Raw genomic sequence first — 27950 nt, forward strand, 5'->3', positions numbered from 1 at the left:
GGAATTATTACCAGGGATGAACAGATATTACATTATGAGAAAGAGATTGATTCATAAAGACTTTGCAATCCTAAATGTGTATGCATCTAATGAGACAGCTCAAAATACATGAGACAAAAATTGACAAAAATAAAAGGAGAAATAGACAAATTCGTAGCTGGTATTTTTTTAATCACTTTTCTCTCGGTAATCAGTAGGACAAACAGAGGGAAAATTAGTAAAGATGTAGACGACCCAAGTAATACTACCAACCAGCTTGATCTAACTAACATTTCGGTAAAGCATCTACCTACAATGCAGGAGACCCAGGTTCAATCCCTGGGTTGGGAAGATCTCCTGGAGAAGAAAATGACAACCCACTCCAGTATTCTTGCCTGGAAAATCCCATGGACAGAGGAACCTGGCAGGCTACAGTCCATGGGGTCACAAAAAGTCAGACACGACTAAGCAACTTCACTTTCTTTCTTTCTTTTTCACCTAAAACAGCAGTTTAAAAATTGAAATCATCTAAGGTATGTTCTCTGACCATGACAGAATTAGATTTAAAAAAATCAACTACACAAAAATATTTTTAGGATCCCCCAATACGTGGAAATTATACATGTTCTAAACAACACATGAGTCAAAGAAAAAGTCACAAGAGAAACTGGAAAGTATTTTGAATTGAATGAAAAGTAAAACACAATAGATCAAAATTTGTAGGGTGCAGCTAAAGGAGTCTTAGAGGTAAAGGTATAGTGGTAAATTCTTACAACAGAAAGGTTATTGGGAAACTCACAGAATTGAAAGGAAGATTGGAGAAACACAACAGGCAAGAGCAAGGGAGGAGACAATATCTAGGCCCACAGCCGATATCATACTTCCCACCCATCCTGTGAGAGCACTGTTGCATGAGTTGTAGGCCACTGACCACCACAGTTTGCTGGAAGTTTTTACTGGCTCTAGAAATTGGCTCTTGTCTGCTACAATGCAGATCCTGGCACACACTTTACACCGCTCCACGATCAGCTCCTTCCAAATGACAGGTTGAGATCTCTTTGGTTTGCTGTTGTTTTTCCTGAGTTAAATAGAAGATTCTCTTTTTTTCCTCTCAAGTGAATGTACTAATATTTTTAAGTTAATTATTAAATAAAAATAACGGTAATATAAGCAGACTCTTGACAGAGGTAGCTCTCATACCAGCTATTTTTCTGACCTCAGGCAAATCGTAAACTCCTTTGGACTTAACTTCATTGTCAGTAAATTGTAAAGGTTGGACAAAGTGGTCTCTGAGGCCCAGCTATTAAACTCTGTGATCCTGAGTAATACCCTTGAGATACCTGATACTGCTTTAACCTTGGAGGGCATGGGTAACTGTCTTTCACTTCTCCCCAAAGTCTCAACAGAGACCATGACTTCGAGTTTTACCTTGTACCTCCATGTAGTCTCACCTTCCCAGTACCAAAAGCAGCGTTACAAACAGAGTAGATGCTTAGGAGACTAATTACTGAATAGTGATGTGACACCACCACTGAATGAGGGACAAAATATGATCTTATCCATCCAGCATCCCCAATAATCACCTGCAGGTCCCGCCCACATTGAGGTTCTAGGACATTTATTCCTAAGAAGCTCTACTCATCCTTAAGGTTAAGGAATTGAAGCAACCCTCCTGATTCCATTCTCTCTGAAGAAGTTACATAATTTTTATTAATCACCTGGATTATTCTGTATTGTAAAGTATGGTTTATCAGAATAAGTAATTTGCTCCTTAAATTTTTTGTTAGTATATACTCTATAGTCCTTTAAAGGCTTTGGAACCCTGAAAAACCCAAACCCCTTCATGGAAATCAGGCAAAACCCACTTTAAAGTTTCTCTTCACCATATGTGAAAGTATTTTGTAAATGCCACAATTTTCCTGGGCTTTGTCACTGAGGGCAAAATACAGAGCCCTGAGTTTTGACTGGACAATGGGTTATAATGAAGTGGGTAACCTTGCAACATAGTGAAAATAACACAGGCTTTATCAGATGGCCCAGAATGTGAATCACATTTTGCCTCACTAGCTGTGTGGCCTCAAGTTAATAATATTTTCTTATCAGGGCTATTAAGAAAATTGAAAAATTGTATGTAACACTTCTGTCCTATGGTAGTCTTCCCATGATGGTAGCTGTTAATACTATTACTCATGCAGAATAATATTGATGAATACAAAAGACATTCTAGAGTAACTGGTATCCAAACAGGGGGCTAAACACAAAGGCACACTGCAGGAGGGAAGCATAACCTAGACTAGGTGTAAGGAAGGAACTACTCTCTGATTTCCACAAAGCTGGCTGAATGGAATCTCCTGACATCAGCTCATCAGACACAATCTCCATGGGCTTTTATCAAAGCCAGTCATGCTTTACTGTAGTCCACTAAAAAGCTGTTCATTGTCTCCTGACATGATCTCTATGCCAAGAATATTATTGGTCTATTCATGCAGAGGTATGTACAATGTGCTGGATCCTCCTGGAATGTCTCTTTGTCTTTTATTCCACAAGACCTCCAATTCTGCATCCCTTCGTCTCCATCCCAGCTCTGCCTTGGCTCGGGTTGTTATCTCCTGTTTCCTGGACTCTTGCATTGGCTTTATCTCTAGTCTCACTCCCCAACAGGCCATCTTTAATCTTGCTGCCAGGATGATCACTCCACTGCCTCCCTATCGTCTGAGGGATAAATCATATTCTTCTGTAGCACGTATGAACCCCTCCATCATCTCTCCTGCCCACATCCTGCCTAAATTCCCATTGCTTCTTGCCGTCCTCCCCCTCCTCAACTTCCCAGTCTCCCAAGAATACTGATCTAGCTACGTGTCCTGGAACGCTCCATGTTCTGTACGCACATGCAGTTAAGTTTCTCCTGACAGGAATGCCCTCTGCCATTAATAACTTGTTTACCTGAGAACATCTGCTCAGCTTTCTTGAAGGCTTCCCTGACTCCTTCACTTGGCTTAAGGCTCTCCTCCACAGTCAATCCACCCTCCAGACAAATGTTGCTAAAGCAATTGACCTATTGCAGTGCACTCGTTCACCTATTGATATCTCACAGTTGAATCATAAGGCCCTTGAAGGCTCTTCAATAACAAGAACTACATGTGTTTTCATATTTATATCCCAAGGACCTAGCACATCTGGCACATGGTATGTGCTCAATAAATGATGATATCTGTTCGTGTCAGTTAGGAATGAATTTGGCTACAGGTGATGGAATACCTGACTAAAAGTAGCTTGAAGAAATAGGGAGATGCTTCCCACAGATAACAAGACTTCTGGAAGCAGATAGTTACTGGTGTTGTCTTATCTGTTTACCGATGCCATCAGAGGCCTTGGCTCTTTCAATCTTCCCCCTCTCAATCTATTCTCAACACAATCTATTCTGACTTCCACAAAGCCAGAGAGATCTTGTTAAAATGTGAGTCAGACAACATCACACCTCTACTCACAGTCCTTACAAGAGCATTCAAGGTACCACCCAGGGTGAATGCCTGCTTTTCTTTTCTCTATAGTACTTACCACTGTGTGCGACATACTACATCCTTTATTATTGTATATGAATATAATTAATTGTCTTTCTTTCTTATCACCACTAAAATGTAAGCTTCAAGGAAGCAAGGGTTTTTGTGTGTTTTGCTCACTTCTGTATCTCTAGCAACAACATCAGTGCCTGGCACATGATAGACACTAAGTATTTGTTTAAATAAATGAATGTATAGATCTTTCTGCTCCACCTCTCTTAGAGTCTCGGCTTGTCTTTGCATTTGTTGCCTCATGGTTATATGATGGCTGCTATCTTCCAGACATCATGCACATGTCCAAAGCAAAAAAGAAGAGGGGGATGGGAAAAGTGGTACCAAACACACAGGTCCCCTTCTACCAGGAAAGCAAAAACTTTCCCAGTGCCAAGCTGACTTCAGGTCACATCTTATTGGCTCAGGTAATGTCACAAGTTTCTGCCAGCAGTGAGAGCAATGAGGAAAGCATGCAGGTAACCGGGCATGTTGCTATCCTGAACAAAACTGGTAAGAAGACAGGGAGTTGGATATAGGATAAGTAACTAACAGGGACTGCCATGCAACTGCTGAAGGAAGAACCCACACCTTGGGAATCGAGTGGGAACTATGACACCCTCTCCTCAAATCATCTCTCTGCATCCCCTTTTCTCAGATGGCCACGGGGGTAACAAAAAAGGGGCAGGCAGCCTGTGGTCTAGCCCGAGGGAGTGCAACAGAGACACTGGTGTCTGCTTCCTGGAAGCTTACCGGAAGGCTGGCATATAATACTGTTCAAATGATTGCATTACTCAGGCTCACCGGCATGCTTGGCCTTGTTCAGGCAAAGAGTTCCTTCAGAGCCTCCAAACTTGGTCACCGTAAATTAGCACTGGGCAACCTCTGGGTCGCCAAATGCACATTGATGAAGAAGCCTTGGAAGCTGCTGAACTGCCTGCATGTGGACTCAAGTCAGGCAGAAACATCATGCAGTATCCTCCAGGCTCTGTGTGCTCTTCCAGAAACAAGAGGGTAGGATCAGAACCCCTCTCTGCTAGCGGGTCTGCATTGCTCTGCATCCTTCAAGATGTGACTGAAGCTCACATGAACTCGAGGGAACCAGTGTGATGGTGGCTCAGGTCCTGGTTCTCATGGTAAGTGTAGCAGAAGGGACTCCAGGGAGAAAAGACAAGTCTAAAGAAGGTGCCAGGACCTTGAAAGTTAAGGCCTAAGGCAAGGGGTCATGATTAAATTTCCTTCATTTACTCCAGCTCTCACCTTGATTCCATCATGATAACCATCACCTTGCTCCTCTCCAGGTGAGGGGCTCCATGAGGGCAGTGGTGGTGCACGCATCATCTTTTTTGTACCCTTAGCACTTAGCACACTGTCTAATGTACAGTAAATGGGCACTGAGTAAATGAATGCAAGGTTCTCTGAAAACAGGTTATGACAGAAAAATGGGAGAGAGAGACCTAGAGGGAATCCGTTGCACCCTGTGGTTGCACAATCCTTTTCCATAGCCTTTGCATTACAATCTAAAGGTTTTAACTAACTTCATGGCTTAAATACTTAGAAAGATCTTCTTTTCTACTTTTTGTTGAAGAATTGATACTTTTGAACTGTGGTATTGGAGAAGACTCTTGAGAGTCCCTTGGACTGCAAGGAGATCCAACCAGTCAATTCTAAAGGAAATCAGTCCTGAATATTCACTGGAAGGACTGATGCTAAAGCGGAAACGCCAATACTTGGCCACCTTATGCAAAGAACTGACTCTTTTGAAAAGACCCTGATGCTGGGAAAGATTGAAGGCGGGAGGAGAAGGGGACAACAGAGGATTAGATGGTTGGATGGCATCACTGACTCAATGGACATGAGTTTGAGTAAACTCCGAGAGTTGGTAATGGACAGGTAGCCTGGCGTGCTGCAGTCCATGGGGTCACAAAGAGTTGGACATGACTGAGCGACTGAACTGAATGAACTGAACAAAAAGAGGGGAAAAAATGCAAGCTTGTCCATGGGATTAAAAAAATTATCAAATAGTTTAATATCAAGATAGATCATTCACGGCTAAGAAATTCCATGATTCTGTGATTCCACCTCAGCTCTTTACTGTGAGAATATTTATCATCAAAAGGATAACCTTGACCCAAGGAAGTTTGTTAATGTAATCCCAAATATTTCCCATCAAACATGATTACTTTAAAAAAATAACTGCAATATCTTTAGCAGCTAACCATCTTCTCATTTAATTAAAATATCTGTCATCTCAGATGTGGCATCCTGAGGCTGAAAGTCCCCAAAAGAAAGAGGCCATTTTCCCTGCATCACCTCCTGGAGTATTTCCAAAGCTTATAATGGTGGAAAGGAGATCCCTCTTATCTCTGATGCCAGCCAGTAGTAATCTATCCAGACTGTTCCCACACACTCCCAACCAGATGAATTGTATTTCAAGAGAATAGGTCCTTAACCTGTGCACCATCTGATTTAGAATGCTGGCTTTTCCTGGCTTAAGAATTCGGAAAGGAAAAAAGAAAGAAGAGCTATAATTATAATCCCCCCATCTTCCGCCCCTGTTGTTAGTATCCATAGGCTTGGGAAGTTTGTCAGTGTGGTGGAAGAAGATAGTTGCTTCTCAATAGCTGCCGCATTGGATATCCATGTGGCCACTGCTTCCGCTATTGTTTCCCTCTGCCATAAGGAAAAGGTGCGTATGAAGTCACTGGCTACACAGGACTGTCCTATGTGATGCGATGCCATGGTTTGGCCCTCTCTCACAGTACAGCTTTTCATTTCAGGATAGTCCATTGTGCTGCTGTTTTGGAAGGAGCTTGGCGTGAGCACAGAAAGTCCATACAGCCACCCACAACTTGATCTACTAGTTGTGAACGGAAACTTTTGAACACGTTCCACCAGCTGCACAATGGTACCATTTACTACTTTATTCTCAGGGGAAAACGTTCGCTGTGTGAATAATACCAGGGACTTATGTAAGCCTCTTTATTTTCAGGGAGCTTTATGGGTGTTCAGCAAATTCACACAACACCCTGGTAAGGTAGCAAGACATTGTCATGCCTTCTTTACAGAGAGAGAACCCAGATCACAGAATCAAATTTTCCCAAGGCCAAATGGACAATTAGTGGCGTGGACTTGGTCCCAGAGAGACCCATACTCTTCTGCTAGAGAGCACAAAAATTTCCCACCTACAGAAAAACTCCACAGGGTTCTATACTGGATGTAATACTTGAGAATAACTACTTTGCTTATTGATACATCTCCTAATGTTACCTTAACTTGAGTTTTGTCCAAATGGATGAAAAAGGACACAAGACAAGGTGGGGGCACTCATATAGGATAGTGGTGAAGGTTTTGGCATCTCTCACTTGCTTTGCCATTGAGGAAGTGTCCAACCTCTGTTCACAGCATTGTGGGGAGAGGAGCTGAATATTCCTAAAACCTCATAATAAAAAGCAAAACAATTATTCGTACAATATAGGACAGCTTTGTTGATTTCAACGGCTAGTTAGGAAACTGAGGGAAAGTTTTCACTATTGAGTGCAGGAATTTGCAAATATTTTGTATAGTGAGTTGGACTGGGGCCTCCAAAAAGACACCTCTAAGTCCTAACCCTCAGGAGCTGTGATTGTGAATTTATTTGGCAAATCAGTCTTTGTGTGTATAATCAAGGATCTTAAGATGAGATCATACTGCATTTAGGGTAGGCCTAAATCCAATGACAGGCATCCTTAAAAAAGAAAGGCAGAGAGAGATTTGAGACACAGACATGAAAAGGGGAAGACCACGTGAAGATAGAGGCAGAGACTGGAGGTATCCAGCTACAAGCCAAGGGAACTCTGATGATTGCGGGCAATGCAATGGCTGTATGGCATCACTGACTCAATGGACATGAGTCCAGGGGATAGTGAAGGACAAGGAAGTCTGGTGTGCTGCAGTCCATGGCATCATAATGAGTCGGACATGACTTAGTGACTGAACAACAACATCGGAAAACTTAGAGAAAGAAAGGAAATGGATTCTCCTTCAGATTACCCAGAAGGAGCCAACTCTGAAAACACCTTGATTTCAGTCTTCTGATCTCCAAAACTGTGAGGGAATAAATTTATGTTGTTTTATACCAACCAGCTTGTGGTAACTGGTTATGACAGTCTAAGGACTCCAGTACACCTCTTCAATTTTTTCTAACCAATCTCCAGAATCATATGAATTTCAATTCAATTTAGCTAAATACATACCATACCAAATCTTTTAGTGTGTGTGTGTGTGTGTGTGTGTGTGTGTGTGTGTGTGTGTGTATGTGTTAGAGGGCAATGTAGCTCTAAAGTGGTTGATAATTACTCTTCTAGATAAACAACAATAGTGAATGAAGAACAGCATCACCCTGACTTGCTCCATTGTGAAAGAAGAGAGGTACCATGAAGGGAAGGAGAGTCAAGAATCAGTGGAGTTTTTCTTACTGACTTACTTTACTCTGTAATATTAATGCATATATATTCCACTCTTCCGATTTATCCTATCCCCTCCTCTCTTCCTTGGTGTCTGTATGTTTCTTCTCTACATCTGTGTCTCTATTTCTGTTTTGCAAATAGGTTCATGTGTACTATTTTTCTAAACTCCACAAATATGCATTAATAATACAAAGTGAAGTTACCCTTAATAATGAAATATATTGTTACCCTTAAAAATACATCCCAATATACATTAGGTACAGACAAATACTGGTTGATTCCACTTATTTGAGGTACCTAGAATAGTCAGATTCAGAGTCAGAAGGTACATTGGTAGATGCCAGGGGCCGGCACAGGGGGTGGGGTATGGGAACTTAGTGGCTAATGAGGATAGACTTTCAGCTTAGGAAGGTGAAAAATTCGGGAGATGGATAGTGGTGAGAGTTGCACAACAATGTGAATGTACTTAGTGCCACTGAACTGTGCAGGTAAATATGGTTAAAATAGTATGTTTTATGTTTGTGACTCTGACCACAAAAAAAAAATTGAAAAAAAAGAACCAGTTGAGTGAATTCATGTTCTAATCACAAAGCAATAGTTTTCACACCTTCTTTTCTCCAGGCCACCGCACCACAGAGCACACATGGCAAGGTGGGGCACAGGATGTCTTCTAATAATCATATGGTTATAATTATTATTAATTTTATACCATATGTTGCACACAATTTAACTATTATAAAAATTCATAATATGGAAAATGAATATGCATATGATACACATCACCCTGGTTTTCTTCCTCTGAAAATATGTGTGTTCTTTCTCTCTCCCCCTCACTCATCCCACCTCAACCCCACCCAGCCTTTTAAAAACTGGAATGGAGAATAGGTCTTTAGGACAGCTTCTAGTTTTTTGGCCTATTTCATTTTCATGAAAGGAATGTTTACTGGGTGTTCTGAGATATGTCTTGTTTCTTGCAAGCCTTGGGTCAGGTATCAACCTCTCACTAAATACATCTGACATGAGGTTACATTTCTGGTTGAAGGACAGATAAATAAGAGGCTTCCCAGGTGACGCTAGTGGTAAAGAATCTACCTGCCAATGCAAGCAGACTTAAGAGAAGCAGGTTTGATCCCTGGGTTGGGAAGATCCCCTGGAGGAGGATGTGGCAACCCACTCCAGTATTCTTGCGTGGAGAATCCCACAAACAGAGGAGCCTGGCTGGCTACAGCCCATAGGGTTGCAAAGCGTCGGACACAACTGAAGCAACTTAGCACATGTGCACAGATGAGTAAACTTTTTCTGTCAAGTGTCAGATAGTAAATATTTTAGTTTCGGTAGGCGTGAGGTCTCTGCTGCCACTACTCAACTCTGCAGGTGCAGTGCGAAAGCAGTTACAAACATGTGTAAGCATGGCTATTACACTATTCTATTGAGGCACAGCAAACGATCATAAACTTAGTGGCTTAAAACACTCACTTATTATTTCTAATTCAACAGGTTAGAAGTCTGGGTGGGCTTAGCTGAATTCTCCATTTACGGTCTCACAGGCTGACATGAGAGTGTTGGCTAGATGGGTTTTTATCTGCAGGCTCTGGGGAAGAGTTCATTTCGAAGTTCATTCAGAGTGTTGAAAGAACACTAGTTCCTGTTGGTTAGAAGACTGAAGTCTCAGTTGCATTGCTGTATGTTGGCTGGGGCCATGCTCAGCTCTTAGCGCTGTCTCTCAGGGCCACCCTTCTGTTCTGCAGCTTGGTCTCCCCGGGTGCTGCTTGCCACCCCTTCAGAGCGTGACTCAGAGGTTATACCCTTTCATCAACACAGGGTCCTACCAACCCTTCCACAGCTGTGGATGGGACAAGGAAGGACCACTGGGGCATGGTCCCATCCACAGCTGTGGCACATGGTGATTCTTGTGGCATTTGCACTCGCTAGGCTTTCTCCTCTTTTCACTGTCAAAACTCATTTATCAGATCTGCTGGCTATAATTGACTGTCCTCTATGTCACTACTCCTACCTGACTCACTCTTTTTGCTCCCCAGAGCCATTGCTCATGAAAACTGTGGGACTAAACACCCTTGGGTATGTTCAGAAGGTCTTATAAAATGACATCATGAAGTCACCTGCAAAGAGCTGCCTCCCTGCTGAACAGCGATTAACTCTGCTGTCTGCTTGCTCAGGTGGGACCTCTGCCCCTACCCCCTGCCCAGGGCACCACCAATGAAAATGAGGAAGCAGCCTCTGTCCCTCTTCCTCCCCACACACTTCACAATTGTTTCTTGAGGAATTTCCATGTTCTTGAGGGACTTCCCTTGTGGCTCAGATGGGAAAGAATCTGCATGCAAAGCAGGAGATGAGGGTTCAAACCCTAGGTCAGGAAGATCCTCTGGAGAAGGGACTGGCAACCCACTCCAGTAATCTTGCCTGAAGAATTCCAGGGACAGAGGAGCCTGGCAGGCTATAGTCCATGGGGTCATAAAGAGTCGGATACAACTGAGCAACTAACACTTTCACTTTTATTGCACCCTCCTTCCTGAATACAGCTCAGCAGGCCAGGCCCCATTCTGGGGCCTCTTGCTGGACTCAATGCCCACAATCCTCTTTCTCTTTCATTTTCCTAGGGCAAACACGTGTCCATGTAATGAAGGCGAAGCCTGTGCTGTTGAAGCCACAGCTGTCTTCACTTACAACACTTAGCTTTCTCTTCCTGACCCTGGATCACAGACCCTGAATATGCGGCTCCTACCCTGGCAGGGGCACTCCTGTCCCAGCTCAGTCTCCTCAAGTTGATACTACCACAAAGATACAGGGGTTTCCTGTTATTATCTGTGACCAGAATTGTTCTGAGCCTTACACATTTTTCTTTTCCTATTTTATAAACAAAAGTGTTATGTCTGACCACCCAAGAAGATCCTGACATGAGCCACTGAGGAAGATGAGACCTCTACCCCCAACTGGTGTCCTCTGTGAAGATTCATGACGCAGATTTGCCCCAGCAAAGAGAACTTGTCAAACTTTACCTTCTTTGCTTATATTATGAGAACGGTGGCCTTATTATTGGTTCTCAAGTTACAGAATTCTGTTACAATATGAAATAGTGTTTCAAAGTATACATATATTTCCTCCTAGGAATGCTGATACACATCCCTAGGTACTTTCTTTCCAATTTTTAGGAAGCCAACACTATAAAACATAAGGGGAACAAAAGGGAAGATTGACACCACACAAAGAACAACTCTCTGGAATCTAGAGAGAAGCAGAGAAGAGTTCCACTGTGAAGCTGCTTTTTCAGATGTTTTCCAAGCTGAACAATGTTCTCAGAAATGGGTATGTGTTCTATTTCAACATTACACCATGACCATTATATTTGAACTGACACAGCTCTGTATATTATGCTGTATATTTCCTGAAATGAAAAAGCTCTCACCTCCACATCATAAAAGCCCTGCTTAATAAACTTCTTGTTTTTTATGCAATGAAGTCAATATGATTCTCTTCTGCACCAGGCAATCCATTTTATCACTTGCCATTAGGGGATCCCTGAGGAGCAATGCAAAGACCTCCAGTCCACAGAGCCATTTGCAGAAATATGTGTGAACTCAGACACCCCCAGCCAGTGGCTGGGGAGGGCTCTGCATGGGCATTTTGGGTGTAGGAGTGGACCTGGTGGAATTTTGCCGGAGACACAGAGATCACAGCAGAGGCAAGGAAAAAAATAACAACATGACAACCCAATCGACATATAAGAACAGGCATCATTCCCCAGGCAGCTCAACTCTGCGTGGTCTTGCCTGGTTTGGTACCACAAAGTGCCACTGTTCAGTTTAATACAGCTGATCTGACCTTTCAGAGGCACACGCAAACATAGGCTAAGACTGTGCCTGCCAGGACTGACCTGAAAGAAAGGGAAAGGAAAGGATGGTATTACTGACTCCCTTTCACGTCCACAGAATCCTGTGAAAAAGGAGCAGAGAGCTTAGTCATTGTTTCATGCCCCTGAATATTACTGTGACCAGGATATGCTGGGTTCTGCTCAGTATTTGATTTGAGTTCAATTATTTTAGCAGTAAACAAACTAATGTCTTGATGAAGGTGAAAGAGGAGAGTGAAAAAGTTGGCTTGAACCTCAACATTCAAAAACTTAAGATCATGGCATCTGGTCCCTTCACTTCATGACAAATAGATGGGGAAACAATGGAAACAGTGAGAGATTTTATTTTGGGGGGCTCCAAAATCACTGCAGATGGTGACTGCAGCCATGAAATTAAAAGATACTTGCTCCTTGGAAGAAAAGCTATGGCAAACTTAGTGTATTAAAAAGCAGAAACATTACTTTGCTGACAAAGGTCTGTATAGTCAAAGCTACGGTTTTTCCAGTAGTCATGTATGGATGTGAGAGTTGGACTATAAAGAAGGCTGAGCACTGAAGAACTGACGTTGACGCTTTTGAACTGTGGTGTTGGAGAAGTCTCTTGAGAGTCTCTTGGACTGCAAGAAGATCAAACCAGCCCATCCTAAAGAAAATCAACCCTGAATATTCATTGGAAGGACTGATGCTAAGGCTGAAACTCCAATACTTTGGCCACCTGATGAGAAGACCTGATTCATTGGAAAAGACCCTGATGCTGGGAAAGACGGAAGGCAGGAGGAGAAGGGGTTGACAGAGGATGAGATGGTTGGATGGCATCACTGACTCAATGGACATGAGTTTCAGCAAGCTCCAGGAGATGGTGAAGGACAGAGAAGCCTGGTGTGCTGCAGTTTATGGGGTCACAAAGACTCAGACATGACTGAGGGACTCAACAACAACAACAAGACAAAGCAAAAGCTGAGTGAATCACATGCATTAAAATTTTGAAAGCCTTTCCCAATATAAAGATAGCTAATAACTTTTTAGCCTACATTTTATATGAGGAAAAACAAATGCTTCAATAAAGTGTCCCAAATTCTTAGAAGAATCAGAGACACCAGCGACTTCAGTGTCTCTGGCCCAGTTTAGCAGTTTCGGCCTTGGCAGCAGTCCCACTGACAGGACAGAGGGCTCTTTGGGAAGACAGAGGCTATTTGAAAGGCGAGTATTATTCATAAATTATCTACAAATGGTCCAATTCCTACAATTTCCAAGTTGCTTAGATTTTCAGAGGGGAAATTTTAATCACAGATCATTTCAGGTTGATTTTGTATAAGCTGAGGACAATTCTGAGAATTCAAATGACAAAAAGAAGGCAAAACAGTCTCTCCTGGGACTGCTCAGGAGACTTGTCCTTGCTTGTGACGCATTAGTTAATTACCATCTGCATTTTGCTTTACAATTCACAAAGCCCTTTTCTCGGACTCTCAGAAAGGCCTCACCCTCTGCACCTGGGAGGAGCTGCTGAAAACATCCTCCAGGGAGAGAACCAATGGTTAATTTACTGTTGGAGCATACCTAGCTAGTTAGCTGTTGGCACAGGTTAGGTATTAGAGACTAAGTATTAGAGTTCCAATTCTACCTAAGCATTTCCCCACATCAGAAGCTGTGTCTGATCTACACGTAGCCATCGCCCTGCCTTCCTCCTCTCTCCCTTCCTCCCTCCCTCCCTTCTTTTTTCCCTCCTCCCTCTCACTCTTCCCTTCTTCCCTCTATCCTTTCACCCTTCCATTGTCCCTTTCATTGTTTCTTCCATTTATCCAATAATTGTTTATTTGGCCTTCACTATGTGCCAGCTGGCTTCCCAGGTGGCTCAGTGGTAAAGAATCCACCTGCCAATGCAGGAGACATGGGTTGGAAATACCCCTTGGAGGAGGAAATGGCAACCCACTCCAGTATTCTTGCCCAGATAATTCTATGAACAGAGAAGCTTGGCAGGCTATAGTCCGTGGGGTTGCAAAGAGTCAGACACGAATCAGTACTGAGCACACACACATGTATGTGCCAGCCATGGGATTAAGTGTTGGTCAGAGAGCAAAACACAGCTCCTTCAGATGACAGTGGAGGAAAAAGTAGGACCTTAACCGAACCCTCCCTTATCATTGAGCTCTGTGGAAGCTCATAGATTTTAGCCCATGAGAATCCATATAATCAAAGGAAAAATCCTTTACCATCTCTATGTCCACAATGATGAATGTAAGACTCTAGGGAAAGATGATCTGCCTGAGGTTATAAAACTACAAGTTAAGTTGGTAGGGGGCTCTCTCTTGGGTCTTTAGACAGAATGGCCATGATTCTTCCGGGTTATGTTTTTGGTTTAGCTGAGGAAAATGGAAGAGACAGAGGGATGGCCATGTATTACCAGGCCTAGTCAATGAACTGCAGCTGAAGGAATGGCTTTGAATCATAAATAATGTTTGCTCAAAGTAGACATTTGATGAGTTTAGAATAAGTGATCCAGAGGATAGTTAAGAAAGAGTGTTCATCCTGGTTCATTGACTCATATGCATAAAATACATAAAAACAAACTAAGAAATATTTACCTATAGGAAAAATGACTGATATAGCAAGAAAATCATAAGAATATAGGTATGCTATTAATTTAGAAGGCCAATTGCTGGACTAATATATACTTATAAAATTGATTTACAAATTAATTCTCTAGGATGAATAATACAGTGGTGATTCTAGTAATGTTGATTGCCACAGATGTAAGAATGCAGTAATAAAGTAGGACAAAGCTAGCTAACCCTGAGTCTCTCAGTCTCTAGCATATACTGAAATTACCTCGAGGGTTTGTCAAGACTTGCATGAGGAGGCTCACCCCCAGAGTTTCTGATTCAGGAGGTCTGAGAATTTGCATTTCTAATAAGATCCCTGGTAGAGTTGAGCTGCTCCTCCATCTGGGACCACAGGGAGAACCCCTGAGTAGAGACCGGCTTGGGGAAGAGCAGAAAAGGGCAAGGCAGAGCAGAAAGAACATGACTGAGTGTGGGGGGCATCTGGTGTTGGGAACTTTGAAAAGTACAGCTCTTGTGAGGTACAACTCTAAGTGCCAAAGTTAGAAAAGAAAAGACATTTTCTAAAGCAACAAAAAGACATGAAATATTTTTAGTGGGAAGCATGGTGGATCTCAGAGGAGGGCATGGCAACCCACTCCAGTGTTCCTGATGGAGAATCCCATGGACAGAGGAGCCTGGTGGGCTGCAGCCCATAAGGTCACAAAGAATCAGACGTGACTGAAGCGACTTAGCATGTGTGCACACATGGTGGATCTCACAACCCATGTTTCAGAAAGATAACCCTAATGACAAGGTAAGGGGTCTAGGTCTTTTTGAAAGCAGAAGAATGTGTCTGGGCAGAGTGAGTGAAAATTGTTCATTCATGTCCGACTCTTTGTAACCCCATGGACTATACGGTCCATGGAATTCTCCATGGAGTGGGTAGCCAGAGTCTGTGGCTATTCTGTATAATTTTGATACAGTAAACTAAATGAGATAGAGAAATTAAGTGACACAATACAAAATAAACTGATACTAACTTTTAAAATACTCTAGTGTAATCATATAACAATACTATTGATTTCTTATTAAAATATTTTTAATTTAAGCAATATATATATACACTTTTCATAAAAATTTTCAAAAATACAAAAAAAGAGAGAAAAGAAAGTCCATAACCCCAACTTCCACCACCACCAGGAAAACACTAGTGACTGTGTATTGTCTCCATTTTTTTAATGCATAAGAGAATTTCACTCTCTGTTGTGACCATACTATAGATAAAAGGTTTTCTTCCTATTACTTTACAAAATTTATTTTCTTAAGTCATTGTAAGCTCTTGCTAAACACAATAGTTGCACATGAGCATGCTATAGCAGATACTGATGTTTGCCTATATAACAGTCATATTCCAGAATTTCCATGCCTGATTTCCAACATTTTTAGGCTAACACTTCTATTATTTGAATTAAGTAAATATTGGTTAGTATTAAAAAAGAGTCATGGTAGTTCCTTCTTGCTGGTAGTTGATTTAATGGCTGTTACTTTAACAAAGTTTTTATTTTGACAAAGTTCTCCAAGATGGAAGCTGACTGAATAATGATCCCCAAAGTTGCAAGATCCTAATCCCTGGACCTGTAAATGTTACGTTATTTGGAAGATGGCTCTTTCCAGATGTGATTAATTTAAGCATCGTGAGATAAGTCAATTTCACTGAATTATATGGGTGAGCCCTAAATGCTATCACAGGTGTCCTTACAGGAAAGAGGCAGAGCTTACTTTTATAGCATATGTACTAAAATCGAAACAATACAGAGATTACCATGGCCCCTGTGCAAGGATGTCATGCAAATTTGTGAAGCATTCATATTTTAAACAAGGGGTGGGGCAGGCAGTGGGAGATTTCACACAGGCACACAGAAGAGAAAATGGAATAAAGAGAGAGTTGAAGATTGGACTGATATGGCCACAAGCCGAGAAATCCTAACAGCCACCAGGAAGTGGAAGAGGAAGGAATGGGCTCTCCCCTAGAACACCCTGAGAGAGTATGGCCCTAATGACACCTTAATTTTGACCTAGTGATGCTGATTTTGGATTTCTGGTCTCCAGAACTTGACAGAATACATTTCTGTTGTTTTATGTCACCATGTTTGGTGACATAGAAGCTGCAGGCAACTAACATAGATCAAACCCTTCTTGAAATGTTCTGTCCCAATTCTGGTTAAATAGACATGGTCTATCAAATGGAAGGGTCTTCTTGGAAAGGCTGTCTTACTCTTAAAAAGAAATACATGGTGGGAGGGAGTCTTATTTCTTCTTCTAGATGTTGTTGCACCTACATACAACATTAGAATCGGAGCAACCATCTTGTGATTGTGCAGCTGGGAAACAAGCCAATGAGCCAAGGATGGGAGAGAAGAAAGATGGGACAAACTTGGGCCTTGGATGACATTATCAGACTGCTTTAATTAACCAGCCCTGGGACTTCTCTATGATGAGACTTCTTACATGAGATAATTTTCTTACACGAATTAACATGATTTTTAAGGTCTCTTTAGTTGGGTTTTCCCTTACTTTCAGCTGAAAGAAACATACCAAATGCATGCATCAAATGGATTATGCTGTAATTCAAAAATGGGCAAACAGCAACCCGGCAAACAGCTACCTGGTTTTGTAAATAAAGTTTTATTGGATCCCAGCCTCAACCACAGACCACTGTCTATGCTCTTTAGCACCACAACAGCAAAGTTGGGTAGTTGTGAGGGAGATCAAATGGCTCACAAGCCTAAAATTAGGCTATCTGATACTGTAAGAAAAAGTTCACAAGCTTCTGCCATTCTTGAACACAACTGTCCCAACTGCCCTTTTATTGTTGGATATTGTTTTTCTACTTTCTCCAAAAATTGTCTTTTTTACACAAGCTTTTAACCTGTCACTTGGGCATATTCCTACATATAAGATTGAGCGTGAGCCACAGAGAAAGAGTCCAATAAGAAAATGAATAAGCGTGCATGGAAACAATGTACAACAATCTCCTAGATCATCTGGGGCTTCCCCAGTGGCTCAGCGATAAAGAATTCACCTGCAATGCAGGAGATGCAGGTTTGATCCCTGGGTTGAGAAGATCCCCTGGAGGAAAGCATGACAACACACTCCAGTATTCTTACCTGGAGAATCCCATGGACAGAGGAGCCCGGCAGGCTCTACAGTCCATAGGGTCTCGAACAGCTGGACACCACTGTAGTGACTTAGCATACACAGTTAGATCATCTGTAATCTTATCAAAGTCTGTGAAAGATTGTGATCAATGTGTGAGATAGCATTTTCCACATATAAATAAATACAGGTGATCACAACAACTTAATTTAAAACTGCAGGCTAGTCTAGAAGAAGGATAAGAAAACATGCTTTTCTTTTCCTATTTTAAGTTTAAATCAGCCAAACCAAACTTCCTCCTGGGTTGAAAGATGTTGGTGGAACTTACATCACAGTGAATGTTATTACAGCTGAGAGAGAAAGGGCCCTGGACCCAGTTTCCAGTAGGCAAGTTTGAAGCACCCACACTTCACATTTACAGCCTGTGCGGGGGAGATAACTATTGTTCAGTATATAAGGCAGGACTCAAAGTGTGTTGTGTAAATAGAACCAACTGTATACTTATTGATGTTTGACTCCATGCCATTTTTTTTTATCTCTTAAAGAGGAAAATGGTCACTTCTTTTTAGAAAGTTCCCCTCAGCTGATCTGTGTTCTGAAGGCACCTTCCTTAAAGGGATCTGAGGGGCAGGCAGTCCTATAGTTAGAATTGTGGCTGCACAAAAGCAGGTTGCAGGAGGGCGTGACTGACCAAATAACCCTTTGAACTTTGTAGGAAAGTCAAGCTGCAGCTGTCCCAGCCAAACACTTCTACTTTCTTTCCTAGAAGCCATTTAAGGAGGTCGCTCTTGGTGCAGAAAGAACAAGATGGATGCAGCTTCTAAATTTTTGTGGGCACTTTCAGGTCGCCTCTGGGACCAAATAAAACAATGAGGTGCATAGTGATCTGAAATATCCTTGAGGATGAACCGCACCTTGTCCGTCTGTCAGGAGGAGGCATCTAGGACGAACCTGGCAGCCTGGAGAGAGTCCAGAGTTAACAGCCCCTGAAAGCAATGCTCCATAAATGCTTAGGATCGGGTGATACTCCTAACACACACACAGACACACACAGACACACAGACACACACACATGGCCAAATGCAGCAAAAAATCACCATCAAACCCTCAGAAAATCACTGATAGTAGTGTGTCAGACTCAGAATACAAATAATAGAGGCAACTATTCAATTCCACGAGGACTCAACAAGAATCAATAAAAGTGCTTTTGGAAAGCGTCCATTTGGAACTTCCAGCCTATTTGGTGCTGCTTTCTTTCCAAAATATCTGATACAGGAGCCTGCCACTTCCTTTCCCAAAGAATGCTGGATGAGTGTTAGGTTTTCCATATCAACCGGGCAAAACAATGAGCCTCCCCGCTCTGCCTTTTCTTAACTGAGATAGACTTAAAATCTGTGAGTGAAAAAGCACTCATTATATTGCAGGTTTTTAACTCTTCTGTAATATTTAAAATAAAAATGGTAACTCATAACTAACTAAAGGAAATAAAACTTTTTATCTGAGATGTTAGGAAAAGAGCATTTAAAACTTGGGCACCTTTCCTATTAAACTTGGAAAGATTTTTGTGCATGTTATCTGCTATCTCATTTAAACTCTGATATTAGTTCAGTTGCTCAGTTGTATCCGACTCTTTGTGACCCCATGGACTGCAGCACGCCAGGCCTCCCTGTCCATGACCAACTCCCAGAGCTCGCTCAAACTCATGTCCATCAAGTCAGTGATGCCATCCAAACGTCTCATCCTCTGTCGTCCCCTTCTCCTCTTACCTTCAATCTTTCCCAGCACCAGGGTCTTTTCCAGTGAATCAGTTCTTCGTATCAGGTGGCCAAAGTATTGAAGCTTCAGCTTCAGCATCAGTCCTTTCAATGAACATTCAGGACTGATTTCTTTTAGGATTGGCTGGTTTGATCTCCTTACTGTCCAAGGGACTCAATATACACCCTATAAAATGAGCTAGTCAATAGCTACTGAGGCTCAGGGTGATTAAATAACATATTAAGTTTGCATTGTTTTCTTATTAACCATGTTTGTGATCATTATTAGTCTGTGCTTCTAAGTATTTTAAAACACAGAAAGCTAGAAAATTATTCATTAGTTCATAATGTGAATAAAAAACGTCAACCAAATAAAGGACCCTGATTTGGCAAGGAGGCACAGATTTTACTATCAAACAGATGTACGTAAGTAGTTGGAGCTTCAGAGAACTTACTTGGCCCTCTGAGCCTCATTTTCTCAGCCATGAAATAGGCATCGCAATATCTACCAAACAGCACTGTTACAAGAATTAGAAATAAAATTTGGGACTTCCTTGGTGGTCCAGTGGCTAAGACTCTGAGCTCCCAATGCAGGAGACCTGGATTCGACCCCTGGTCAGGGAACTAGATCCCACATGCCACAGCTAAGATCCAGTGCAACCAAATAAAATATGCAAAGCTTCTGGAAAATGGTAAAAATTCTCTCACTGTCAGGTATAAATGCACATAGAAACGAAAAAACAATAAAGCAAATATTCAGCACACAAACAGATTGGAAATATTGAGAACTAAAGTGTTTTATTTCTTTGTAAAAATGTCATGTAGAGTAATTAGAACAGTGCTTGCCTTCTCGTCATGTAACATAATACAGAGCAAGTACCTTTTCTATGCCTTGGTAAATTGTCAGTCTCTTTCATAAATTTGGATGTTTCCACCATTTTATCCTTTGTAATTTCAATACCATGATGTATCCAAGAGTCCTTTTAATGTGTGTGCATGGGAGGGAGGGCTGGGGAAGGGAGCTTTTTTTTTTTTGGTGGTGTCACTTCCCCTGAGACATCTTTTTTCACTTACTGTACTTATGGCAATAAGTTCCTAAATTCCTTTGGTCTTTGGTCACTTACCAGAGTGGCTCCAATGTCAACATTCCCATGCTTAGCTGGATTTTCTAAATGCAATTTACATTCGATTTGAATTTTCCTTCCTGAATTATCACCTTTTGTTTCTTTCTTCTTTCTTCACTTTCATTTTTGTTGGCAATTCATTCCATTGATTATCCATGTGTGTAAAATGGCACATAGGTGATCACTGGAAGACAAGGAAGCAACCCAACAACACATTTTGCTGTTTGTGGGTAAACGGAAGAGCAAATGCACAGTGACCAATCACTAACAGTCTGAAAAGAGTGACATGATTGTGATGGTGAGGTGCACACTTAAGAGGTGATGAGCTCCTTAAATATGTGCACTGATGAGCTAGCAGCACACTTTGTACTTCATGCAACTACCCACAGTGCAGATACCAGGCTGACTGAAATCTGAACCATGTTGCTAGAGGGGACTGGTTTTATTTAACTAAACTCAATTGTGGTGACTGAAATTCACATATATTGGAACCCTACAAAATGAGGACTACCTGAATTATCTTTAGGTTTCTTGGCACTGGGACTTGCAGACGTGTAACAGTGAAATGATTGCACATTTTAAAGAAGCCAACATTAATTTTATTTTGCCAAGTTGTTTTTTTCCCCATTGTGTAAAATAGTAGGGTGTGGCCACAGAGAGCATTATTGTTTAATTATTTCATTAACAATCCAGCCCACATATCTTTTCTCCTCACCCGATGGACCTGCTCTTTTAGGATAATTCCATCTCACTCACCAAGTAGTAGTGAAGATATTTCCTGTCTTCATGAAAAACACTTCCATCTTCTCCCTGCCCCAGGGAGGAAATGCAGAGAATGCTTATCCATCACAACAGGATGCAGAGCTGTGTACCTGGGGCCTCCCCATGTTTCAGATTTAATGCAGTCACAACCCAGGCACAATTCTAAGCAATATGCCATATGTGCAGTCCCCAAGAGAAATCAGAAAAAATCTGCAGGAAGTTAGGCAGGGCGGCAAGCCCCAAGGACATTGAATATTCTTTGCCATAATATTCCACTTCCTTTGTGGTTTTCAAGGAACTTAGTATATACCTTGGTGTGGGGGGTTGGGGGGTGGGGTGGGGGTTTGAGGAATGTTGAATCTGCATTTGTCTCATTGTGGTACAGATGTTATTGTTAAAGTGAGAAAAGGAACACCAGGAGCTAGAGGTGCATGAAAAGGGAAGAGCTAGGGCTGTCAGGATCAGAGTGCATCCTAAGATCATCATGGTTGGACAAAAGTGTGTAGTAAGAGGAATGTGTCTTAGGGGGCATATCCCAGAGGCTGATCCTGAATGCAAGTAATTAATTTGGGTGGTCACGCCAGGAAGACCAGGAGGCTGGGGAGAAGAACCATGGGAAGCAAGGAAGCAATACAGAATATGTCAATGAGCTGGTTTCCAATGTGGGAAACAAGGGCTCCATCACGTGGGGGCGGATGTCTGTGGAACCATAGAGGACACATCTCAGGACTGTTTCTCAAGAGACAAGAAAGCTGTTGAAGACAGATCAGCCTCCTGGTTGAGAACAACTGGTTGGTTATCTTTTAAATTCTCAGCACTTATGATCTGCCCTGCATGTAGCAGAACACACCCTGAGAGGCCAGAGGGAGGCTAGAGGCAGAGTCACAAATGCCTGCAAGAACTACTCATCTGAAGTTTATGAAGGAAGGGTATCAACAGTATCTACTATTGGGCTCTAACTGTGGGCTAGGCACTGTTCTAAGAACTTCGCATGTATTGACTCATGAATATAGGCAAGCCTACAACAAACCGCAAAGTGGACACTATTATCATCTTTTTATAAATTAAGCACAGAGAAGTAACTTGCCCAAGCTCACAGTCTAGGAAGTTGCAGAGGGAAAAATGATAATGAATATGATAAAGCTTCATGTAACCTCTATGCCATATTGCCAACACCCCCTGCAATGCGTGCTTGATTGTCTCGATTTCCTTTCTTTTTCCACAAACTCTCTTGGATTTTTAAGGCTTACTGTATGGCTGTGGAATAGCTTCAGTTTTTAATAGGATAAGTGAAGAACATTTAGTGGAGCAAGGCACTTTACAAGCAGGGTCCCCCAGGTACCAGCCGACTCTGGACAGGATACCAGAGCTTATAGATTAGAAAGAACCACTCTTTTCTTACTGAAGCCACTTTGTTTGGGAATCTTGTCATTGCAGTGGCCCAATCTATATCGTAACTAGCACACAGGACAATGTCGGAGTTTTAGGCACAGCTCCCAGACACCAAACACAAAAGAAGAAAGGTGGACCCAGCACGGCCTGAGGCCTCAAACAGGAGGCGCTGAGCTAGCAGCTGCGTACCGTCATTCCTGCCCTAGTCGGGTTGGTCGTGCATATTTCTTCTCCTGCATTGACTAAAAGAGGGCTCAGCCTCTTCTAGAATTTCCTTTCCTTGTGCAGGGAGCTGGTACAAGAGGCAACATGATTAAGCCCTCCCTGGCCTCTCCACGAGTCACTGCTTGATTCTAAGTCTGCCTCACCAAACCAGTCCTGAGGTCTCCGTGCCCAGAGCTGTCAGCAAACCTCCCACTCCCTGTTTGTGTTGGCTTGTGTCACCATGCCACGCTGGAGGTGTCTGCTAAAGCTGTTTACTGGCTTCATTTAAAAACACCTTGAGGTGTTCTTAAAATTCTGCTTTGAGCAGCGATACAGACAGGGATGGTAATGAGTCCAGAAAGTAATGGAGATAAATAGAACATAACAAAATTGTAATGAAATCACAGAGAAAAACACACAGAACTTTTTAAAAAAGTGGTATGTTATTTAAACCCAGTTTTACACAACACACACATATACATATACGTACGTGAGTTCTTGTACGTGTGTGTGCTTAGTCACTTCAGTCATTTCCAACTCTTTGCAACCCCATGGACTGTCGCTAGCCAGGCTCCTCTGTCCATGGGATCCTCCAGGCAAGAACCCTGGAATGGATTGCCATCCCCTCCTCCAGGGGATCTTCCTGACCCAGGAATCGAACCTGTGTCCTTTGAGTCTCCTGCATTGGCAGATATATTCTTTACCACTAGCGTCACTTGTATGTATGCACACATATAAATGTATATGTACACCAGTGTATAATTTCAGGAGATCTTATCATTTTTATGGAGCTCATCCTTCCATCCATACTACAGGCCATGTCCTAGGCTAAGTGCAATTCCACAGCATATACTTCTAGGCTAAAACAACAACTGAAAAACAGTAGACAAAATATTCATTAATATGCTTGAAAAATAATAGCACCTAAAATCAGATTCTTACTGCAACAGCCACACATGAGCTTCCCTGATGACTTCTGTAGGGCCAGTGAACACATGAGTGTGAGACCTGGGCAGAACCAGACCCATACACAGCAAAGGGCTCAAAATCAGCTCACAGAGAATTAGCAAACAGCCGAGTTTAAACGGCGCTTGTCCAGTCTCCAGGAAACAAAAATCAAGGAGGAGAAGATCACAGAGCCAGACAGTGGGAGACTCCAGCCCATTGCTTGGGTCTTTCACGCTGGACAGCACTCAGGGGTCTCCTTGCTTCAGTATTTCTCCTTTTACGACTGTGCACTGCGCCCTGCGCTAGCGGGACGCTCCTGGGACTTCTGCTCCCTCCCTCTGCACCACTCTGTTATTTCCTAGAGTCAGGTCACTCAGATATCTGACTCACCCAACTCTGACCCACAGGGCCTGCCCACCTGTCTGCCCTGATGTGGGCGGGGATTTGTCAGAAGGGAAAGTAAGGGGGAGGTCAGGAGAGAAGTGGGGCTTGCTCCTCCTGGCATTTGGGGAAACCCACGTAACAAGACAGGAGAAGCTGGCTCTGCCTTCCTTCCGCAGCCCAGGAGCAACCTCTAGGCATCAGCATCTCTGCCTCCCACGGTCTGACACACAGCCTCTTTGTTTTGGATTGAAACTATCATCACTAGAACCTACTGTCTATGTTTTCTTTTTTCCCAAGAGTTAAATGAATTAAGGAAGTGTTTCTTGAAGTCACTTGAAAGGGGGGCTTGTGAGCCAAGCAGGAGTGTGCCGTGTGGGTTCTGCTCTTCCTCTGGGGTGACTATAGGAAGGTGGCTTGTTGGAACCAAGGCACTGACACTCTCCAGTCCCCAGATAGGCACAGATTCTCTTATCAGAGTTCCCCACCAAAAACCAATATTGATGGGGCATGAGTTCCTTCTACCTGGAAAAGAAGGGTCTTGCTCCTGATGAGATGGGAGGGGACAGGGAAGGAGTGTAAACAGTCCTTGGTTTGTGTTCAGATCTGTAGCAGCATCTGTTCCAAACCCTCACTCCATCAGCATTTCTTAATGTAACATTGGATCATCACTTAAACAGATTACAATTCCGAAAAACAGCAGCTTGTGATCATGATTACCGTTCAGTGCTAGCTCTGGCTTATAACTTTAAAATGTAACCACACTGAAGAAAACACTACAAAAGCCAAGAAATGGAGGAGATTAACATGTGGTACATTAGCATTGGTCTTCGTCTAGTTTTGGTTGCGCTGCTCTTAGTTGCTCGGTTGTGTCCGACTCTTTGCGACCCCATGGACTGTAGATCGCCAGGCTCCTCTGTCCATGGGGATTCTACAGGCAAGAAAACTGGACTGGGTTGCCACACCCTCTTCCAGGGGATCTTCCCAACCCAGGGATCAAACCCAGGTCTCCTGCTTTGCAGGCAGATTCTTTACCAGCAGAGCCACCAGGGAAGCCCAAGAATACTGGAGTGGGTAGCCTATCCCTTCTCCAGGGGACCTTCCCAACTCAGGAATTGAACTGCAACTGCATTGCAGGTGGATTCTTTACCAGCTGTACTACCAAGGAAGCCCCTAGTTGTGGTTACATGTTCTCAAAGTACTTTTTAGGGAGAACCAAAGATATGTGAAATGTTTAAAATACCGTAGCCCTTAACCCTCTGACCCTCGGCTATGGGGCAGTAGGCTGATCTTCAGCCCAGGTATACCTGAAAAATACAGCTAAACCACTGCTTGGGGAACTCCTGAGAGTCAAGGGGCCTTAATTTACTTTGTCTGGTTTCAGCATAAATCTTCATTTTAGAAAAATACCTTAAATCTCCTAGACTTGAAAGAACAGGAACTCTGAAAGCAGCTCTTATACTGGGGGCTCCCGACTCTCTCCTCTCGAGCTGTATTTTCATCTTTCCCTGGGAAATCTTTTCCTTTGATTTCTGTCACAACTGCTGTGCTGGGCCCAAAGGGAGGTATTAACATTCTGGTCCAAGCCTCAACAAAACCCCTTTCCCTTGAGATATTTGTTGAACAAGAATTGCCTGTCTATGTTTATTTAAACATATTTGCCACATGATTAATGAGCAACGTGAAACGCTTACACCTGAGAATCATTAAACAGGTAATCTCCATTTCCCCTGCCTACCCTGACCTTTCCTCAGCTTACAGGTGCATCAATATCCATCCTGTGTCTGTAATACCTTTTATGGTTGTGTTAGTCAGAGGAGGCTAACTCCTTGACAAGAGTAAAATTCCAGTGGCTTAATGCAACATGAATTAATTCTCACTCCTGCCCTAGTCCCATACAAGGCTGCAGTAAAACTCTGTTCCATGCTGTCACTGGGGGATCCAGGCTCATTTCTTCTTATACAACATCCCACCTTCTTCTCATTCTTTCCAAGCCTCTTCATTTGCAGAAGAGCAAAGAAAGCACACGGAAAAGGTGCCATGTTCTCATGTGAGGCATGTTCACTCTGATGAGAACTAGTCTTGAGGACCACCTGGTTCATAAGGATTGAGAAGTGCTATCAATCAGAAACCCTAGAAGGTAGGACCTTGGATGTCAGTGGTGAAGGGTAACAAAGCACCTTTCTAATGCTCCATGAAAACTATGGAAACTGCAAATGTGCTTCATCATGTAATAAAGGGCAGGAACAGAGAGGTGTGCTTGGCTTCCCAAAATGCATATAGTAACAGAATCCTTGGGTACCTTTAGGTGTCCTTTTTCAGTTGAGAAATTTCTAAGCCTGCAAAGGCCCCCCTTTCCCCTATCTTTTGTGATTGTAGTAAAATATGTGAGTGCATGCTCAGACGCTGAGTCATGTCCAACTCTTTGTGACTCTGTGGACTGTAGCCTACCAGGCTCCCCTGTCCATGGGATTTCCCAGGCAAGAATACTGGAGTGGGTTGCCACTTCCTCCTCCAGGTAGATCTTCCTGACTCTGAGATCAAACCCACATCTGCATCTCCTGCATTGACTGGCAGATTCTTTTTTTTTTTTTTCTTTTTTTTCTTTTTCATCTTTTTTTTTTCTCTTCTTTTTTAAATAATTCTTTATCACTGAGCCAACTGGGAAGCCCATAGTAAAATATATATAACATTAAAACTTAAAAGCTTAGCCATTTTTAAGTATACAGTTCAGTGTGTTAAGTACATTAACATTGTTGTGATACTAATACCAAGAACACTTTTTATAACCTCCAAGTAATGTTAACATTCAATAAAACAAAATCTATGTTCACAATTCCTTATAGAAAGAAAGACTACAAACATTTTTGAGTTCTGTGACAATAAAGTTGTTTTGATTTCAGATCAATTTTCAGTATATTGGTCATTATTGAGAAATATTACCTATGCTTCTATTTGTTTTCATTGTAGTAAAATATATAACTCTGGAGCCAGAGTCAGTCAAGCCTGAAAGGGTCGACATAAATCAGAGAGGCTGTGGAGAGGGGCATAATCAAATTGATGTCTGATACATGCCTTGAATAAATTCTTCTCTGATTTTCCCTTGTGCTTTTTTCATAGTTCTTATTTTATAAAATCATTAACTCTGAATTTGAAGGGCTGCAAAGCCTGCCCTGGTTTCTCTGGGATTGCTTGGAATTAGTCTTCTGTATTCTGTTTTTCACTGGGCCTCAGGAGTGTGTGGATACAATGTGATCACAATGTAATTTCACTGCAGTGATCACAATGAATCGGAGAAGGAAATGGCAACTCACTCCAGTATTCTTGCCTGGAGAATCCTGTGGACGGAGGAGCCTGGTTGGCTGCTGTCCATAGGGTCACACAGAGTCGGACACGACTGAAGCGACATAGCATGCGTGCATGCACTGGAGAATGAAATGGCAACCCACTCCAGTATTCTTGCCTGGAGAATCTCAGGGATGGAGGAGCCTGGTGGGCTGCTGTCTATGGGGTCACACAGAGTCGGACACGACTGAAGTGACTTAGCAGCAGCAGCAGCAGCAGATCACAATGAATCGGCACCCTGTTTCCAATCACTTTCAAGTCTCATCCAGTGGTAAGTCAATAAACAGTGTCCCACCTGGGCTCACTGTCCTCTATTCTTCTGCTCTAGATCTCCATCAAGGGGTTGCTCACCACTGCCTCCACTGCTGCTACCTGCTCCCATGGACAATATTGAGATCCACACCCTGGGGGGCATCACCTAGGAAACACTTCCAGTCTGTGACCTCTCCTGACAGATAAGCTGCTCTCACTGTGATCCAGGTAGGACTAGAGAACAGG

General features: G+C 42.6%; 1 protein-coding gene, 1 long non-coding RNA gene and 1 pseudogene across 8 annotated transcripts in view; 2 read left to right on the forward strand and 1 right to left on the reverse strand.

Annotated features, from left to right (window-relative positions):
• Window positions 1–16161: 16161 nt before the first annotated feature.
• LOC145519278 (U6 spliceosomal RNA) lies at window positions 16162–16261 on the forward strand (annotated as a pseudogene).
• A 3814-nt stretch (window positions 16262–20075) lies between these two features.
• The window catches only part of LOC145516574 (uncharacterized), a 291214-nt gene continuing 283339 nt past the window's right edge, over window positions 20076–27950 (reverse strand). For 5 of the 7 annotated variants that reach the window (XR_014061498.1, XM_081517913.1, XM_081517911.1 and 2 more), the window contains 2 exons: window positions 21177–21230; window positions 20078–20604 (listed from right to left, as the gene is read on the reverse strand). Coding sequence is in view for 5 of the 7 variants with exons in the window: in XM_081517913.1 (XP_081374039.1) it covers window positions 20602–20604; window positions 21177–21230 (57 nt within the window). In the remaining 2 variants the exon portion in view is untranslated. Of the gene's footprint in view, window positions 20605–21176; window positions 21231–23268; window positions 23458–27950 lie in introns of all 7 variants that reach the window. The other 2 variants (XR_014061501.1, XM_081517910.1) reach the window with 2 other exon arrangements.
• The window catches only part of LOC145516576 (uncharacterized), a 71221-nt gene continuing 70757 nt past the window's right edge, over window positions 27487–27950 (forward strand). The window contains exon 1 of the long non-coding RNA XR_014061509.1: window positions 27487–27723. This is a non-coding gene — a long non-coding RNA (uncharacterized LOC145516576). The remainder of the gene's footprint in view (window positions 27724–27950) is intronic.

This window comes from Giraffa tippelskirchi, chromosome 8 (assembly GCF_054371585.1).
Source record: "Giraffa tippelskirchi isolate mGirTip1 chromosome 8, T2T-mGirTip1v1.2.pri, whole genome shotgun sequence".
NCBI lineage: Eukaryota > Metazoa > Chordata > Mammalia > Artiodactyla > Giraffidae > Giraffa > Giraffa tippelskirchi.